This window comes from Pristiophorus japonicus, chromosome 18 (assembly GCF_044704955.1).
Source record: "Pristiophorus japonicus isolate sPriJap1 chromosome 18, sPriJap1.hap1, whole genome shotgun sequence".
Taxonomy (NCBI): domain Eukaryota; kingdom Metazoa; phylum Chordata; class Chondrichthyes; family Pristiophoridae; genus Pristiophorus; species Pristiophorus japonicus.
Genome location: NC_091994.1, coordinates 103273007 through 103292821, shown reverse-complemented (window position 1 = coordinate 103292821; position 19815 = coordinate 103273007). Strand labels below are relative to the sequence as shown.

The 19815-nt window shown below is 43.5% G+C and overlaps 1 protein-coding gene across 1 annotated transcript in view; it reads right to left on the bottom strand.

Moving 5' to 3' along the window:
* Positions 1–3397: 3397 nt before the first annotated feature.
* espn (espin) overlaps positions 3398–19815 on the bottom strand; it is a 196131-nt gene continuing 179713 nt past the window's right edge. Inside the window, exons 12-14 of the mRNA XM_070861017.1 lie at positions 4880–4959; positions 4756–4767; positions 3398–3548 (exon numbers count right to left, since the gene is read on the bottom strand). Of these exons, the coding sequence (XP_070717118.1) occupies positions 3398–3548; positions 4756–4767; positions 4880–4959 (243 nt within the window). The remainder of the gene's footprint in view (positions 3549–4755; positions 4768–4879; positions 4960–19815) is intronic.

The window sequence follows — 19815 nt, the reverse complement described above, 5'->3', positions numbered from 1 at the left end:
GGAGTGCTTTAGGAAGGGAATTCCAGAGCTTAGAGCCTATGTATGGCCACCAATGGTGGAGTGAAAAAAATTAGGAATTGACAAGGGGCCAGAATTAGATTGCATTTAATTATGGTAAAGATACCCTTCAAATCCAATGACTTCAGGCTAATAGTTTAATTTAAAATATATATATATATATATATATATATATATTTCTAGTACTATGGCACAGAAACACAGATATGACTTTGGGCTAGAAATTAGCCAGCCTAACGCATGTTTTAACGCAATTAAGTGTTTTTTTTATCGTTAAAAGAAACCTAACTAAATTCCCCAAAGGTTAAGAATGGCGGTTTTGAAATACTACCAAAAAGCGGATCGCCATATGTAAAAAATAGGACCGCCTAAATTTGGTCGTTCGGCGCTCCCGTAGTCGGGTGAAAAAACAACACGAGGAAAGCAGGCTCAGAAACATCGGTAAGTAGGAAGACCTGCAAAAAAGGAAAGTTCAAGTTTAAAACATTTTTTTTCCATCGATTGATTAATTAATGTTTTCTGATATTTTTATTTTTGGAATTTTTTTTGTGTTTTCTCCCCTGTATTTTTGCCGATATCGGCCTCGCGGTAAAGTTAGTGAGGACAGCGGGTTCCAACATGAATCCTCCAGCAATGCAATTTTTATCGACAGGCATATTTTTTGGCCAAATATACCCCGTTAAAAAATGGCAACATTTTAAATAGTTTTTTCACAAAAATGACGTTAAAAAACAAATATTGACAGGCTGGAGAATTCCTAGCCATTAAATCTCCAATATTCTCTCTTCGAGGTTATAACTCATCCAGGGCTGGGGTTTCCCTGGGAACTGCCTGAACCAGGAATGACAAGGAGTTCACAATGACCTTGATGACTACCCTGGGCAAGGGAAAAAGACTTGCATTTATATAGTGCCTTTCATGACCATTGGACGTCTCAAAGCGCTTTACAGCCAATGAAGAGGGGGAAGTCATCAGCCAGGGTTCCCACTTCTAATCAACATCCACTACTCCCTGCTGGAGAGAGCGTGTAGGGACCGGAGGGGGAGAGGATAAGATCCAATTTGGTTGGGATGGCTGCTCCTGTGGTAGGCTAGCCTGCACGGCCCAGCGTTGCTGATAATGTGATGGTGGGTGCCTCCTGCATTATCGGATGTGGAGTCAGAGGCCCTCAATGGGCAATGGGCCCAATGCAGCCTAATGTGGCTAGCGTGAAGGGCAGCAGTTGGCCTTTAAATTAAGAGGCCTCCCTATAGTCAAACTGGGGGCCCAAGCATTGCTCCAGTCAAACAATGCTTGGAATAGGCACTGAGGAGAAACAAAAATGTTCACAGCCTGGCAGCTCCATTCCCCTTCCCTCCCTTGTCCCATCTCTCCACCTCCCACTCTGATGAACCAATGAGCATTGAAAGAAAGAACTTGCATTTATATAGCGCCTTTCACGGCGTCCCAAAGTGCTTTACAGCCAATGAAGTTATTTTAAAGGGTACTCGCTGTTGTAATGTAGGGAAACGCAGCAGCCAATTTGTGCACAGTAAGCTCCCACAAACAGCAATGTTCTAATGACCAGATCATGTGTTTTAATGATGCTTGGTGGTTGCAGTATAATGCACATTTCATGCTGCCTGAATAAAGTCATCAATTCCCTTCGCTCTCGGGTGACTCACACTGAAAACGATACAAGAAAAAAATGACAACCAGAAAGTTATTTAAGTGGTTTATTTTTAAATGGTCAAGATGTTTCAGGAAACGGAGACACAGGTGCTGAGAAACTAATTGCGCAGGGCTGCACCAAAAAGAGGAATGCGAAAAGATATTCAGATGTTAAATCTGTGGAGAATAGGCTAATGGCAATGACATCTGCACCATTTCTTTCCTTTACATCGTTATGGCATCCAAGAAAATATATAATATTCCATGAACCGTGTTGTAAATAACGTCACGTGCATCTCTTTACAAGAGGTTTGCAAAATTGCACATTTCCCCCCCCCCCCCTCCACCCCCGCCCCCTGTGTACACGCTAATGTCTGGAGAACAGGTATGTTACACATAGAAAATAAAATGGTCATTACTTGATTATATACAACATTGATAGATATGTGATCTGCCAGAGTTGGGATCGGAGTTCATACAATTTTGTTTGTGTATCATGTCATCACTGCTCAGCGAGAAATCATTCGATTGAACAATCCTATTAGGTGTCTAACAGAGTGAGTAGTGCTGTTCAGTAAAGTTGTAATGTGCTCGCAATTTAAATAACTTGGCTCAGGTACCATGACTTCTGTAATTGGTGTAAGAAGCATATTATACGTTCACATAAGAAATAGGAGCAGGGGTAGGCCATTTGGGCCCTCGAGCCTGCTCCGCCATTCACATACTGTAGAGTGTTGAATGATATTTCGTTCTCCACTCCTGTCAGCGCTCCACAGGCAGCAGGTATCTCCCCCCCCCCCCCCACCCCCCTCACCTTGGTTGGGATGCCTGCTGTTACTTGCCACCTAGGTTCACGCATGCCTGCATTGCCATTCCTCGTGTGGCCCTAGGTAGCGAGTTTCAGCAGCATGTGTGACAGACATCGCAACCAGTTCCGATCCGATCCTCACCCAACATCTACAAAAGGCCTCAGGGGTTGGGAACCTCGCCAACTGATTTTCCCTTCACTGTCCCCGAGGTGCTGAGGCTAACTGCAGCAGCTGAGGTCAGTGGACTCCGCACAGTCCGGGGCATGAATTGTCCTGGTTTGTTTGGCTCAGGCCTACACTGGGCAGTGGAGTCGCCAACTGAAGCAGCGCCTACTTCAGAAAACCTTCACATTACTGCCCTTCAACAAACACAAACTGAATCAATTGACCAACATGCCAATATGTTCAGTGCCCAACACTGTACTCTGGGCCAGTCGTGTGAGCTTATCTAACATTCCCCATCATTTAAAATTGCACTGTGATTTTACAGACGGAAAGCGGATTGATATTATACCTGGAACACATTATATCAATCGTTTCTTTTGGGAGGGGGTTGCAAATCTACAGACCATAATCACCATGATAGTAGAGAGCTCTGGATCATTCTTCCCACACAAATCATTGTGCCCAAGCAATTGTCTAGGGAGCGCTGGGGAATAAGTTGGGGGGAATAAGAGGACAAGTGTGAGAGAGGTGCAAGTGCAGACAGAAGCATGAAAGGGTCTCCCTCAATCTAGGAATGTTGGCTTGTGAATTACATGGGAGATAAGACCTGAAGAAAGAGCTATTAACTATTAACGGGCTCTGCAGCGCTGGCCCCAGCATATTTAGCGGGGAATTCATCCTTTGGGGGGCTGCCACCTACTGAACAGCACGGTCTACGCTACAGCAGAAATGGAAGGATGCTCGAAGGGAGAGTCTTATTCTTGCTTTGCTACATCTCCTTTCTTTAGGATGAGTTGCCTTTGCCAAGGGGCCAGTTTCGTTTCATCATAACCAAGAGTCCGCAGCTTCTCCGACTGCTCCTTTATTCTCTCTTCTTCGTCGTTCTTCGACTTCTCTTCCTCTTTCCTAATTCAGAGATAAAACCGTGTTACCAACAATGATACAAAGAGCGGTTCTGAGACAGATGCATGAAATGGGTCTGAACTGCTTTCATTAATTCCTTTTAACCAACATTCTTGTGGAGCCAATTAATTCCCCCACCCCATCCCCCAACCCCACCAATGTTATCCCCTCCTCTCCTGAAAGCCTAGCCTCATACCGATTTAAGATTCCACAGGTGTCAGTAGTCCTCTGGTACCTCATTCAGGTCACCATTTTTCACGTGCAAGCTTCACCAACTAGTAGCACCGAGGCTACTTTGCTTTGGACTCGAGAGGCTACGGTGACTCTGGACCTATGGCTCCAAAAGTTCTCCACCGTTGGGGGTTTTCTTCACATCATGTCTGGGCCTGTTGTAGACTAATTGATAGTGACTGATTGCTGTGATTAGCCAACAACTCCATTGTGGTTGTATCATGCGACTACCAGGATGGGAGAAGGCGATCTAGATGGACCCTGGTCTATTTTCGGCCAGTAATTCCTATCTTCCTATGGGAACATTGCGACGCCCAGCCCAGCCCAATCCTCTCGTTACTCAAAGTGTTTATATATACATTTCCCAATGACTAGTTATCGGCAACATTAACCCTGGCTGATCTTTTCCCTCTCTAGTCTTTGCCATAATCTTTGTGCTGTCATATTGGAAAATTATGGTTTTTGTGTAAATAGGAACATAAGAAATAGGAGCAGGAGTAGGCCATACGGCTCCTCGGGCCTGCTCCGCCATTTAATACGATCATGGCTGATCCGATTATGGATTCAGATCCACTTCCCTGCCTACTCCCCATAGCCCCTTAATCCCTTATTGGTTAAGAATATGGAGTAATTCACTTGCTCAACCACCTTGAATTATAGGGACCTGTTTTGAAAGAGACTGTTGGTAAATCTTGTGTTACTTTATAAATCCATAATACAATGGTGTAAATCACACTAAAGCGAACCATTGTGCAATGTCCCAATGCATTAATTGTGACAAAACCAACACAACTTATCTGGGCTCTTCACCCTCCGTAAACACACTGAAGTTTGCGATCTTACCTGTTGATGTATTGTGGTTAACGTGGGCGGGCAATACAATCAATACAAATGAATCCCAAAGATAAGAGTTCACCTTTTCAACAATAAAGATTTTTGTTTTAACGCTAGTACAGACAATTAGTAAAAGAACACTAACCTTTTTTGCTCTCTGGTGGGGAAGAGAAAGAAAATAAAACATAAAATTAGATTATTACAAAGTGCTTTAGTCATATTAAAAGTTTAGACCAACGCATCTCTTTTGATATCTCAGCACCATGTACCTTTCTTCATCCATTTTCTTTTTCACTATATCTCTCCTCCATGCAGGCAGACTAGCTAAACGAGCGGCTTCCTGGACTTCCTGCACAGAAAGATTGAGACAGGTTAACATTCTCTTATTTTTGATTGACAATGACTGAATAAATCAAATTCCATTTTATTCAAATGTACTCTGGATGCTTAACTGATACTTTGGGGGTTGAACAACTCTGTAAATGAGTGAGCTTTATGTTTTATTATTTATTTCATTGTTGCTTGTGGGACCTTGCTGTGCACAAATCGGCTGCCGCGTTTCCCTACATTACAACAGCGACGACATTTCAAAAGTACTTCATTGGCGGTAAAGTGCTTTGGGATGGCCTAAGGTTATGAAAGGTGGTATAGAAATGGAGGTTCTTTCTTTCTTCTCTGTTGAGTCCTATTGTAATTAACTGAGCAGTTTTGCTGCACATCTTACATTGCTGCAAAGCAATTTCAGCTTCACAGTGATGCGATATGTACAGTATAACTGGAGTGAGTATGAGTTTCAGCCTCTGGTGTAGGTTTACTTCAAGACAGTTCAGCTTCACACAGACTGACAACAAACTGTAAATAGTGCAGCAAACTTTTTAAACGCTAAAATGAAAGATTAAAAAGCTTTCCAAGTGGTCCATCAACTCAGAAGTTTCCAATGTCAGGAAACAGCCACCCGAGGAAATAAAGAAAGAACTTGCATTTCTATAGCGCCTTTCACGACCTTAGGACGTGCCAAAGCGCTTTACAGCCAATTAAGTACTTTTGAAGTGTAGTCACTGTTGTAATGTAGGAAATGCGGCAACTAATTTGCACGCAACAAACTCCCACGAACAGCAATGTGATAATGACCAGATAATCTGTTTTAGTGTTGTTGATTGAGGGATAAATATTGGCCAGGACGCCGGGAATAACTTCCCTGCTCTTCTTCGAAATAGTGCCGTGGTATCTTTTACAGCCACCTGAAACAGTAGACAGGGCCCCTGGTTATCATTTTATCTGCAAGACAGCACCTCTGACAATGCAGAGCTCCCTCACTAGTACACTGGAGTGTCAGCCTAGATTTTGTGTTCAAGTTTCTGGAGTGGGACTTGAACCCACAACCTTCTGACTCAGAGGTGAGGGTGCTGCCCACTGAGCCACAGCTGCCACCTAAACTGTCCCGTAAACTGTTTTCCAACTTTAGAAATATCTCTGCCTTTGGACATTGGCTAGCAAAGCTGCATTTAAGTAATCATGTTCTGGTTTCACCGTTAGTGTGTAACCCGGAAGCACACACCGCACTGAAAATAGGTACAGCTCTTAAAAAGCTCGCAAACATTTGTTTTTACACCAGAAAGTTACGATTTGCTTAGCATTGTGCACAATAAATCCGAGCACGTTCTCTGAGACAAAGATGCCTGCATGCAATACTCCTTTTCTACCTACTGCTCGTCCCACAGGCGAAAGCGATATTTTTTTGTGAATAGATTTCCATGTCCAGGCGATAGCAATATTTTTTTGTGAATAGATTTTTACTGTAAGCATAATCTAATAAACTATACGAGGGAAGACACTGGAGACTACATAGGCCTGTACAGAGCTATGTCTCCAAACTGAATTCACCTTAAATCGGTAAATATATTAAGAGCTACATAATGCAACTTAGCCAAATTGTGTCTTCATTCCAAGAGTGTGGTATATTTGAAAGCTAAAGCCATTACAGTGTTTTGAATGACCTAAATAATAGAGAGCACTACAGTTAATGAGATTGTTCTGAAAGATGAGACCTTGGTGATTTGGCATTATCCTGTGACCACTGAGTGACTCAACCTCATGTTGCAGTGGTCAGGGCTGGAGTGCCCCAACCTGCATTTCGATAGATTCATTGACAGATTCCAGTAAGATAAGCTGGGGTTTCAATAATTAATTATTCCCCTGGGAATTGCAACGATGTAAAAAAAAGACACAAGTGACTACCTTGGGGCTGCTTGGCAAAGGCCACCAGATAGGCCATGCTTTATTTCAAAATGAAAGTTACACACCATTGTTACGTCAAGGAAAGTGACAGCCAGTTCGCTACAAGATATCAGGAATAATAAATAGCTTCTTACAACTTCAGCAAGACATTTTCTTAATGCAACTGTATAAATAGAATCATAATTATCAGTCAAATGAAAATTCTCCGACTTTTCTGAAAAGATACATTTTGGGTTAAACTGTATAAAACATCTAACCCACACTATAGTTTTCCCATTTATGGGACATCTTGATTACATAAAATATATTCTCATGTTCCACAAGTTTGCTTATGAAGATCAGAAAGCCCAAAGGTCAAATTTGGGCTCCTGTAGAAAACTGATGTTCCATTGAAGGTTGCTTAAAATGGTGGTGCTGGATCAGTCATCATTACTTGGATGTCAGCCTTGGCTCAGTGGCAGCATTCTCACCTCTGGGTCAGAAGGTTGTGAGTTTAAAGTCTCACTACAGAGGCTTGAAAATAAAATCTAGGGTGACACCAGTGCAGTAATGAGGGAGTACTGCACTGTCGGAGGTGCCATCTTTTCAGATGAGGTGTTAAGCCTAGGTCCCGTCTGGCCTCTCAGGTGGACGTAATAGATTCCATGGCACCATTTAAAGAAGCGCAGGGGAGTTCTCCCCGGTGTCCTGGCCAATATTAATCCCTCAACATCTTGCAGTTTGGGCTCCAGACCTACCTACCAGCAAACTTGTTGTTTTAGTGCCCCCGATATAAGAACATTAGAAACAGGAGCAGGAGTAGGCCGTACAGCCCCTCGAGCCTGCTCCGCCATTCAATAAGCATGTCTGATCTGATCGTGGACTCAGGTCCACTTCCCCGCCCGCTCCCCATAACCCCTTATCCCCTTATCGTTTAAGAAACTATCTATTTCTGTCTTAAATTTATTCAATGTCCCAACTTCTACAGCTCTCTGAGGCAGCAAATTCCACAGATTTACAACCCTCAGAGAAGAAATTTCTCCTCATCTCTGTTTTAAATGGGCGGCCCCTTATTCTAAGATCATGCTCTCTAGTTCTAGTCTCCCCCATCAGTGGAAACATCCTCTCTGCATCCACCTTGTCAAGCCCCCTCATAATCTTATACGTTTCGATAAGATTATCTCTCATTCTTCTGAATTCCAATGAGTAGAGGCCCAACCTACTCAACCTTTCCTCATAAGTCAACCCCCTCATCCCTAGAATCAACCTTGTGAACCTTCTCTGAACTGCCTCCAAAGCAAGTATATCCTTTCATAAATATGGAAACCAAAACTGCACGCAGTATTCCAGGTGTGTGGTCTCACCAGTACCTTATATAGCTGTAGCAAGACTTCCCTGCTTTTATACTCCATCCCCTTTGCAATAAAGGCCAAGATTCCCATGGTCTTCCTGATCACTTGCTGTACCTGCATACTATCCTTTTGTGTTTCATGCATAAGCACCCCCAGGTCCCGCTGTACTGCAGCACTTTGCAATCTTTCTCCATTTAAATAGTAACTTGCGCTTTGATTTTTTTTCTGCCAAAGTCCATTGGACTTTGAAGATTGCAAAGAATATAGTGACAACTTTGATTTCTAAATGAATACCATTATTTCGCTAATTTGTGGTGTCTTTCTTACTTTTTGTTCATTGTACAATATAAACAATAGGTAGGTCATCATGAGGTGGAGCAGTAGAGACAAAAGGATGAATATATTGTCCTAGTACATCTACATCTTTGTACTGACAAAGTGGAGATCAGAGATAGACTACAATTCTAGGACCTTTATGGCTAATTCATGGTAAAGATCAAGAAGTCCATGCATTACTCCTAGGGGAAGTGTAATCATTCACAGTTGTCCCAGAGACTCCATACTATGCCACCAGGTGTCCTGTCAAGGCAATGGAGTACACGAACTCACGCTTTAAAGAAGCTATGACTGCTCCTTGTAGATATGTGTCGGATGACCTATTGAAAAAAGAAATTGTTGGGGATTATTAGGAATGACCAATTTGTTTCTCCAAATAGATTGAGATGTGGTCTACGCCCCTTTTCTTTTCACGATTTACATCTGCGGGACGTCCAGCTAAATGGAAATCATTGACAAACGTTTTCTGCGGCCAGCGTTGCCTGGTCATAAAAGCAAGTTATTCAGGAACTGCTTCCTTGCTATTTTCTCGTTCTGAAGTCTCAAATACCCCCAAAAAACAGGATCAGGTAGGATTTGAACCGGAGCTGTTTGGACAGTCTTTTTGCCCCAGAAGTTCTCGATAAGACAAAAGATACTTTGATCCTCTTCGTTCCATATTCTTTTCAGCTGGAAGTGTTGCTTCATGTGGTCCGCTCTTTCCACATTTCCTCTGCTAAGATAGTCTTGCTTCAAATGATCTTCACTTTCCATAAACAGTTCTACCGAGACAACAGCCTGTTCAAGCTGTTGATCTCTCCATAAAAAGGTCTCCTTCCCTTTCCATGGTCCTCCCATGACCAGTCTTTGCTGGAGATGGTCCCTTTCTTTTTATATCCCAGAACTTAAGGGAATGATATACGAAGAAAGATTGACTGCCTTGCGTCTTTTCCGTCTTGAAAAGCGACGACTGAGATGGTTATGATAGATGTGTTTAAAATTATGAGAGATTTGGATAAACTGGATTCAATAAAGCTTTTCTGCCCTGAACAGAATTTAAGTGCAAGGGGTCATGCTGACAAATTAAGGACAACAAAAGAAAATAAGAAACGCAGGAGGATTATTTTACTACAAGGGTGGGAAGTAGATGGAACAGATTTCTGGCACAGATCGTGAAACAAGAAACAATGGGTTTTCAAGAAGGAACCAGACAGATTCTCGTCAACAAATGGGATTCAGGTCTGATACCTGATATCATTCACTTTACTAAGTAGATTAAAATTGATTTTCCTGTTCACTGCTAGAGCTCACTGCACACAATATTGTAACTAGTTCCAAGTCATAAACAGCAGTTATTAAATGCAGGTTCATTAAATGCAGTGACCGAATTTCTAATCGTGCTGACCTTGGCTAACCATGTTGACAGATGTGGTAAACCACAAGCAACAGGCAATAGGATTTGATGCTAATAAGGTTAACGGGACAAATGATAGTCAGCAAATCCCATTGTACTTCAGGTTATTCTACATAATGGTATAGGTTACCACTGCACCTATATATACGGCCAGGGAAATTTTCACATATTGTTACCAATGGAGATGAATGAAAACATATTTATGCAACATCATTGTTGCAACTATTTCTCTTCCTAAATTTATAAACAATATTCTTTACTGCTTTTTGAAAAAAGTTTTTTCCCCACAATTATCTCCTTCCCTGAAGGTACTCACTGTTGCTAGGGTACACTTCCAAATATGGCCAGCGGCCCTCTGGTAGCTTTTACAACTGGTTCTTTCCCATTTGTAAGCTTAGTTTGTGAGTGCTAAAAGCCTATTTGACTGTGGAGGAAATCGCAGTCACACCAAATCTTTTATCCACACTTGACAGCCACGCTTTTTAGCAAGGGGTCACTGGATAGCAATCTTGAATGGAAATCTTGGCTGGTCCTTCCTCTTCCTAGCTCAAGGGACACTGAGGTCAATTGCAGTGCCTCCATTCTTGATCCAGGTTTGATCAGGTAACTCAACGCAGATCTGGAATCAAACCTGGGACCTTCAGGCCTGTATGATTAGCTCCACACTGCGCAGTGCATTTACTCACTAGACCCCTGGGAACTTATTTGTATGTTTTAATAAAATATATATTTATTGCCGGACCAGAGTTGATCCTTCCCCCTTGATTTAACACTTGCAATAGGTAGATTATTCATAGGTTAAAGTGGAGCGGTCTGCTGTGATTGTCTTTCAACTAGTGAATCCACATTGAATGCACAATTATGGCTGGTTGCACTGTAATTTTTTTCCTAGTCCGCCTAATCTACCTAACCTTGCATTTCCTGCAGCCACCAATGCCATTAATCTGGCCCCAGGCCTCCATCAAAATGTGTATTTGAGCCATTGACCATGGGAGTTCAATCTATGGGCCAGGAGACTAAAAGTCACAGCCGCTGGGAATAATTTGCATGCAATCAGGTTCTACTGACCATGCACACACTTTAAACTTTTTGCCCTTGATCCTTTGATTAAAAAACACTTATTTTAACTGGTAAATAGCTTATTGGATTCAAATACAAACACAAGAAAGGCAACTCCACCCACAAAGTCTGATTCTTGTCACAGACCAAGAGGTCACCTGTGGCTCAGTGGCTAGCACTCTTGCATCTGAGCCTGAAGGTTTAGGTTCAAGTCCCACTCCAGGGAACCCTCTCTGAAAAAAGCATGGCTGCCCTCTCAGGTAGATGTAAAATGGCCCACAGCACTATTCTGAAGACAAGCAGTAGCATTCTAATTGGTGTCCTGGCCAATGTTCATTCCTCAACCAGCAAGACTGGAACAGATTATCTGGTCATTATCTCATTGTTGTTTGGGGAACCTTGTTTCCTACATTACAACAATGACTTTAAAAATACTTATTTTAAAGCGCTTTGGGACGTCCTGAGGTTGTGAAAGGTGCTATATGAATGCAAGACTTTCTTTTGTTACAAGCTGCACTGTCAGGATTCTCTCACATTTTCTTAATCTCCGGAGGGAGGTGAATAACCAGGGGTAAAAGGTCAAAGAAGGGAAAACTCCGTGGAATCGCTCTTTGATTCACTCCCCCGCGATCAAAATAATCGAGGAAAAACTCCAGGGTGCCAAAATTCTGGGAGCTCAGGTCTGCTGGTGAACATGTGACAGAGTGGAACTGCCCTCCACCCACAGCGCCGGAGACAGACCCTGTCTCAAATTATGGGGTCGGGATCATTAACATAGTCAGGATGGGCAGCCTGCACCAGAGGCATACCATTCCACACCAGCTTCACTAAGACACCCCTGTGGCCCTTCCTGGACTCAAGCAAATAGTAAATAAATTGCTCTTCAGCTCCCGAGGAGGCCTTAAAGCATTTAAATAAAGATAAACAATCCTCTCTGGGATCAGTAGAACATTCTGGAACATTTCCAAGGGCCTCAATGGAATTTACGCCAGTTGAAAGCTCCGTTGAGGCCTTTACAAGGAGGTAATGAGCACGGTTTCCACGGTAGCCCGAAAACTGTCCCAGACATGTTGATTTGACATATGGGAGGGACGGGCAGAAGTCTCACTCGCTCCCTGCCTCCCTTCTCCACCTCCGACTATAATCTAGGGTGGAAGTTGAATGGGACGGAATCTGGGCGAAACTGGCTTCCACCACAAACTCCTCGAGAAGGCAGGCGATGTCTTCACTCTCCGCCTTCGCTGACCCCCAAAATTTCTGGTCACGGGCCCAGGATCTTACGTATCATTAATGCTTTGGAGGCAGCTGTTCACAAAAGCAACAGGGCACTTTGTTATCAATAACAATGACAGAACATTGTAGAAACCAAGCCAATTATTAAAGAAAAACACTGGGTGGCAGCAGTGGCACTACAAGTTGCCTGTGCTAGGGAGAGGAGCAAAATGGGCTCAGTTCCACTTCTAACTTGTATTTAGTGACCCTATTGGAAAGAGTGTATGTGTGGATATTGGATGAGGATAGGTTCAGACCAATTTATGATGTTCCCAACCATTAGCAACTGATACACTATCAAGCCTCACGTATGAAGAATGGTCATTTGGGTGGTAATAGCCAGAATATACCCAACACAACAATGGACCTTGACAGTAATGCTCTTCCGAAGCTTTTACCTGTTTACTATTTGGAATGGATCCAAATCTTTGTACCAGGAGTACATAACCCACAAAATAAGACACAGAAGAAATAGGAACAGGAGTAGGTCATTCGGCCCCTCGAGCCTGCTCTGCCATTCAGTGAGATCATGGCTGATCTTCTACCTCAACTCCACTTTCCCGCCCGATCCCCATGCCCCAAATCTAACTCAACACAGTTTTCAGACATTTTTGTAAGTCTCAAAGTAATCTTTATTGCACAGTTGACAGAGAGTTAGATCACTAGAATGCATTAGGCCAAAAGAAAACCGTGCATAATATGAACCAGGTTGAATCAGGAGCAAAAATTGAAGTGGATTAAAGTTATTTGTACGGTACATGATCAATCTTGCATATAAGGCACACTTCAACAGTACCTAACTTTATATTCCATAATAACTCATTTCACATATTAAAAAAACAGATATATATTTAAAATATTAACCAAAGCTGAACCTTCCAAAAAAGAGACGATGAAGATTAACCAAATTTCTAAACAATTCAAAACATAGGATTCCACTTAAAATCAGAAAACATGTGCAGCCAAATAATGATTTGGAAGTTAAACTCATAAGAGAGATGCTGAATGCAAACAGAGGAGAGTTCTATTTCATTGCTCTCTTAAATAACATTGCTCATTTAATCCAAACATCTTTTACAAATCTTAAGCAACGTGTTACAGATAAGGTGTGAATGGGTCATTCATTATGAGAATAAAATAAGGAGTAAAAAGTGGAGACAGGTAACTGTATGTGAACTCTGAGCCTTTACTGACAGGTCCTCTGATTTATCCTGCAATAACTGCATTCATTGCTCCTTTTCTCTTTATTACTTCCTTTTCCCTCAATTTTCCCCCTTCCTCTTCTCGTCTCCCGAAGAAATAGGCTAGGGAACATGTCACTCTCTCGTTTCTCGCCCAAGTGGCTCATGTGCGAGCCTGGACGATGAGTTTTGGCAGGCTATTTGACCACAAAGTGCATCACAGACAACAGTAACTTCCTTTCACCCGACGACCATACAGCTGAGCCATTGGGGGAGCATGTATTCCCTTTTAATAATTATTTGTACATCAATACTACTTTCATATTCCTTTAACTTTAGATGTTATTGTCAGCATTCATCAATTGAAGGTATACTCCACTTACCATGAACACGTTGCCAAGCCAACTAAGATAGAAGACTGCCACTTTAAGAAACATTTGGGTTGAACCAAGGGATCTTTTTTTAAATTCGTTCACGGGATGTGGGTGTCGTTGGCAAGGCCGGCATTTATTGCCCATCCCTAATTGCCCTTGAGAAAGTGGTGGTGAACCACCTTCTTGAACCACTGCAGTCCATGTGGTGAAGTAGTACACCTTCTCTGTAAGCGGTTTGGTACAACTGAGTGGCTTGCTAGGCCATTACAGAGGGCAGTTAAGAGTCAACCACACTGCTGTGGGTCTGGAGTCACATTATAGCCAGACTGGATATAAGGACGGTAGATTTCCTTCCCTAAAGGACACCAGTGAACCAGATAGGTTTTTACAACAATCTTCTAGTTTCATGGTCACCATTACTGATACCCTCGACTGTTTTTTTTTTAAATTCCAGATTTATTTAATTGAATTTAAATTCTTCAGCTGCCGTGGTGGGATTTGAGCTCATGTGACCGGATCATTAGTCCAGGCTATGCTGCCATTCCCCAAAACACAAGGTGAGCTCTCTGCCCAGAAGACCTTCATTTTATTTTTACTAATGAATGCATTAGTATAAGGTCAGCAAACTATATCAGAAGCATACAATACCTTCAGCCTAAAAGAAGAGCTAAATAAGAACATAAGAACATAAGAATTAGGAACAGGAGTAGGCCATCTAGCCCCTCGAGCCTGCTCCGCCATTCAACAAGATCATGGCTGATCTGGCCGTGGACTCAGCTCCACTTACCCGCCCGCTCCCCGTAACCCTTACTTCCCTTATTGGTTAAAAATCTATCTATCTGTGACTTGAATACATTCAATGAGCTAGCCTCGACTGCTTCCCTGGGCAGAGAATTCCACAGATTCACAACCCTCTGGGAGAATAAATTCCTTCTCAACTCGGTCTTAAATTGGCTCCCCCGTATTTTGAGGCTGTGCCCCCTAGTTCTAGTCTCCCCGACCAGTGGAAACAACCTCTCTGCCTCTATCTTGTCTATCCTTTTCATTATTTTAAATGTTTCTATAAGATCACCCTTCATCCTTCTGAACTCCAACGAGTAAAGACCCAGTCTACTCAATCCCTCATCTCCGGAATCAGCCTAGTGAATCGTCTCTGTACCCCCTCCAAAGCTAGTATATCCTTCCTTAAGGAAGGTGACCAAAACTGCACGCAGTACTCCAGGTGCGGCCTCACCAATACCCTGTACAATTGCAACAGGACCTCCCTGCTTTTGTACTCCATTCCTCTCGCAATGAAGGCCAACATTCCATTCGCCTTCCTGATTACCTGCTGCACCTGCAAACTAACTTTTTGGGATTCATGCACAAGGATCCCCAGGTCCCTCTGCACCGCAGCATGTTGTAACTTCTCCCCATTCAAATAATATTCCCTTTTACTGTTTTTTTTTCCAAGGTGGATGACCTCACATTTTCCGACATTGCATTCCATCTGCCAAACCTTAGCCCATTCGCTTAACATTTCTAAATCTCTTTGCAGCCTCTCTGTGTCCTCTTCACAACCCGCTTTCCCACTAATCTTTGTGTCATCTGCAAATTTTGTTACACTACACTCTGTCCCCTCTTCCAGGTCATCTATGTATATTGTAAACATCAAACATTAACAAATATATAAACAGAACAAAGATTTCTTTAAAGTGTTTTGTGGGTTGCTATTTAATAATAATTCTTAAAATTACATTTCTGCCAGATGGAAGACAATGTATACCATCAGACAATGCAGAAAGACATTTAAGGGTAGATATTGCACACCCCCCCGCCACTCGCCCCCCAAAACAGGGTGCACGCACTCCGTTTCAATGGTTTTTACCACAGCTGTGGTTGAGGTCGCCTCTTGAGCGAAATTCCGCTCTTTGTTGTTTTTCTTATTCGGATCTGGAAGTCGCTCTTAATGGGGGCGGTGACTATTCGAGAGGGGCGGATATGCGGCAACACCTGAGGGGCGGAAGTTGGGGGCGGTGCGGAATGACTGCCGCGATGACGTCATCATAAGGCCGCGTCACCACGTCCCCTTCACTTAAAGGGGAGAGCCTTTTGCGATTTTAAAACTTCGGCCCACTGGGCCACCGGGGAGGGTTTTGGCCGGGCCAGCGGGGGTGCCGGGTTGCCTGTTGGCGGCCCGACTGAATTCGGGGGGCATAATTGTCAGGCCGACATAGTAGTCGGTCAACAAAAAACAACATGGCGGCAGCGGCAGTGCGCCCTCCCCTTTAAGGGAAGCCACACCGCCATTGCAGAAGGCCACAGCCTCACTGGACCACCGGGAAAAAAAACAGGTTTTGGCACCGCCGGGCGGGCCGAAGATTTTCAGAGGGAATGTCGCCGTCGGGGAGGGGGGTGGGGTTAGATTGGCGGTGTGCACAGTGATGACGCACTTAAGACAGATCGGCAGCAGCGGAGCGGTAGGGGGAAGATCGGGACACCGCCGGGAAAACTCGGAAGGGCAATTGGGCTTTCAGCGGCCATTCCACAAAAAGTCGGCAGCCACTGCATTCCGCAGCGTAGCCGCCAATTTGCGGTGGTAACAGGCCTTAAGGAGAGGGGCAATTTAGGCCCCTTACTTTCACCAGTCCAGATGGGGGAGTGCGACAAAGTAAGATTATGTGGTGGGGATTTGCCCAAATTCTGGCTACTGCCCCAATGTACAGTAACACAGCTGGAGCATCAGACCCAGCAGCTAATAACACAAGGAAACCAAACTAAGTGCTACCTGATATTTGAATCCTGAGAACAATGGTCATCCATAAAAACAAACACCTGCAAGGATTTCCTCAGATCCTGGCTATGGTTCATAAAAAAGGCAAGCTTGGCCCTGGCAACAACTGTGCTGAATTTTCCCTCACTTTCCATCTGGGTTAGGAAATGCTGCACAGAAAGACAGGATAATGGCCGAATGGATCATACAACCACAGGAACATAGAAAATAGGTGCAGGAGTCGGCCATTCGGCTCTTCGAGCCTGCACCACCATTCATGGCTGATCATGCAACTTTAGTATCCCATTCCTGCTTTCTCTCCATACCCCTTGATCCCTTTAGCTATAAGGGCCACATCTAACTCCCTTTTGAATATATCTAACGAATTGGCCTCAACAACTTTCTGTGGTAGAGAATTCCGCAGGTTCACAATTCTCTGAGTGAAGAAGTTTCTCCTCATCTCGGTCCTAAATGGCTTACCCCTTATCCTTAGACTGTGACCCCTGGTTCTGGACTTCCCCAACATCGGGAACATTCTTCCTGCATCTAACCTGTCCAATCCCGTCAGAATTTTATATGTTTCTATGAGATCCCCTCTCCTTCTTCTAAATTCCAGTGAATCCAGTTTTTCTTCATATGTCAGTCCTGCCATCCTGGGAATCAGTCTGGTGAACCTTCGCTGCACTCCCTCAAAAGCAAAAATGTCCTTCCTCAGATTAGGAGAAAAAAACTGTACACAATATTCAAGGTGTGGTCTCACCAAGGCCCTGTACAACTGCAGTAAGACCTCTCTGCTCCTATACTCAAATCTTCTCACTATGAAGGCCAACATGCCATTTGCCAAAGAGCTCGTGTCTGCTTGGGCAAGCCTTTGGAAAGTAGATGAAATACTTCCCTGACTTCAGGTCATGTGATGTAATAGGTCCTCAACAAACAAAGCCTGGCACTCAGAGATCAACCAGTCAAGACCCGAGTTCAAGGTGTTATCCACCACAGGTTTGAATCCTATCCAGCTAAGCCCAGGGGGTAAAAGGGGCAGCGGCAACATGGACTCAAAATTGGCTAAGGAATCGAAAGCAGAGAGTTGTGGTGAATGGCTGCTTTTCGGACTGGAGGGAGGTGTACAGTGGAGTTTCCCAAGGTTCAGTACGAGGACCTCTGCTGTTTTTGATATTAATGACTTGGAATTGGGGGTACAGGGCACAATTTCAAAATCTGCAGAGGATGCAAAATTGGAAGTGTCGTAAACAGTGAGGAGGATAGTGATAGAGTTCAAGAGGACATAGACAGGCTGCTGGAATGGGCGGGCACGTGGCAGATGAGATTCAACGCAGAAAAGTGTGAGGTCATACATTTTGGTAGGGAAAATGAGGAGAGACAATACCTGCTAAATGCTACAATTTTAAAGGGGGTGCAAGAAGAGAAGGACCTGGGGGTGTTTGTGCCCAAATCTTTGAAGGTGGCAGGGTAGGTTTACAAAGCAGTTAATAAAGTATATGGGATCCTGAGCTTTGTTAATAGAGGCATAGAGTGCAAAAGCCAGGAAGTTATGCTAGAGCTATATAAAACACTAGTTCAGCCCCAGCTGGAGTACTGTGTCCATTTCTGGGCACAACACTTTAGGAAGGACGTGAAGGCTTTGGAGAGGGTGCAGAGGAGATTTACTAGAATGCTTCCAGGGATGAGGGATTACAGTTATGTGGATAGACTGGAAAAGTTGTTCACCTTAGCGCAGAGAACGTTAAAAGGAGATTTCAGAGAGATATTTAAAGTCCTGAAGGATTTAAATAGAGGAAGTGTTTCCAATGGCTGAAGGCTCGATAACCAGAGGACACAGATTTAACGTGACTGACAAAAGGACCAGAGGGTGACATGAGGAAGAACTTTGTTACGCAACAAGTGGTTCGGATTTGGAATGCATTGCCTGATAGGGTGGATACAGATTCAATGGTAATCTTCAAAAGGGAATGAGATAAATACTTGAAGGAGAAAATATTGCAGGGATATGAGGAAAGAGCGGGGGAGTGTGACGGACTGGATCGCTCTTCAAAAGAGCCAAATGGCCTCCTTCTGTGCTGTACTATTTTATGATTCTATGATTCTAATAGGCATGCATAATCTTTTGTTGGGCAAAATTAAAATCCCTAGCAGGAGATCAGGGTTAATGTGTGAAACTCCTCTAAATAAATTTACAAACTAGGAGATGTAATGAAATAACTGCTATATACATTCTTATGGAACTGGGCTTAAGCTTTGCCACCAGGAGTTCCTGAAGACAGTTCAGGACAAATAGCTAAATGCCTACTTACACGTTGATTTTCAAAATACTTCCATTTATCGTTAAGGCCGAGGTCCTCAAATGACAGACCACGGCCTGTTTGCAGACCTCAGAACCATTTTCTGTGGGCCATACAGGATAGCTCAAGCACTAAACTGTAAGTTGTGTCCCGTCCATCATTGACCGTGACAATTGCCGAACCAGAGCTCCAGTGCTTCCAGTTAGTCAACCATCGCTGTCAATCATCATGAGCTGAAGTGGGTTCAGTGGGTGGGACAAAAGTTGATTGTTAAGTTGTTCTTGAACAGAGCTGATAGGAGAACGATTGGGGGGCTTGCCTTTGCTGAAGGCAAGACTGTTCCCCTCTTGCACCAGAAGTGGTTCATTTGCAACAAATGAGTATGACAAAGGAAGCCATTTTTAAGGTTGAACTTTCTCTATCCTGTTAGGTTTGTAAATGCACAATAAGAACAATCAAGTAGCTTGTTACAATCTCATACCTATTTCTTTTCATATCACGTTATAAGAGGGAGCTAGCGTCTCTATAGCTTTTAGGGTTGATTTTAACTCCAGCTGCCTGGTGTAAATACTGTGGCAGTGACCTGAAAATGGTGTTGCTTCCCTTACTGCACAGTTTACATGGTGCTCTGGCTGTCGCCATCTTAGATAGGGTCCTGAAATGGGTAGCCAGAATGTTTGCTTATTTCAGGTGGGAGGCCACTTGTAAAATACAGATGGGGGGTCCTGTGACAGACATAGGATACAGATTGCAATTTTGAGGGACAAATGGGTGAAGCATACGCAGGGTACACTCTGCCCATTTGTACCAGGCATTGTGTGGCCTAACCAGTGGTCCTTAAAGGGACCACTGGGGACCATTTAAAAAAAAACGGCACAGACAATGTATAATTTTTTTTGGGTGGGGCCAGGAGGTGCAGGAGTGTTCCTCCTGGGCCCACAGAAAAGCTTTGTCCCACTGTCAGTCAGTCCG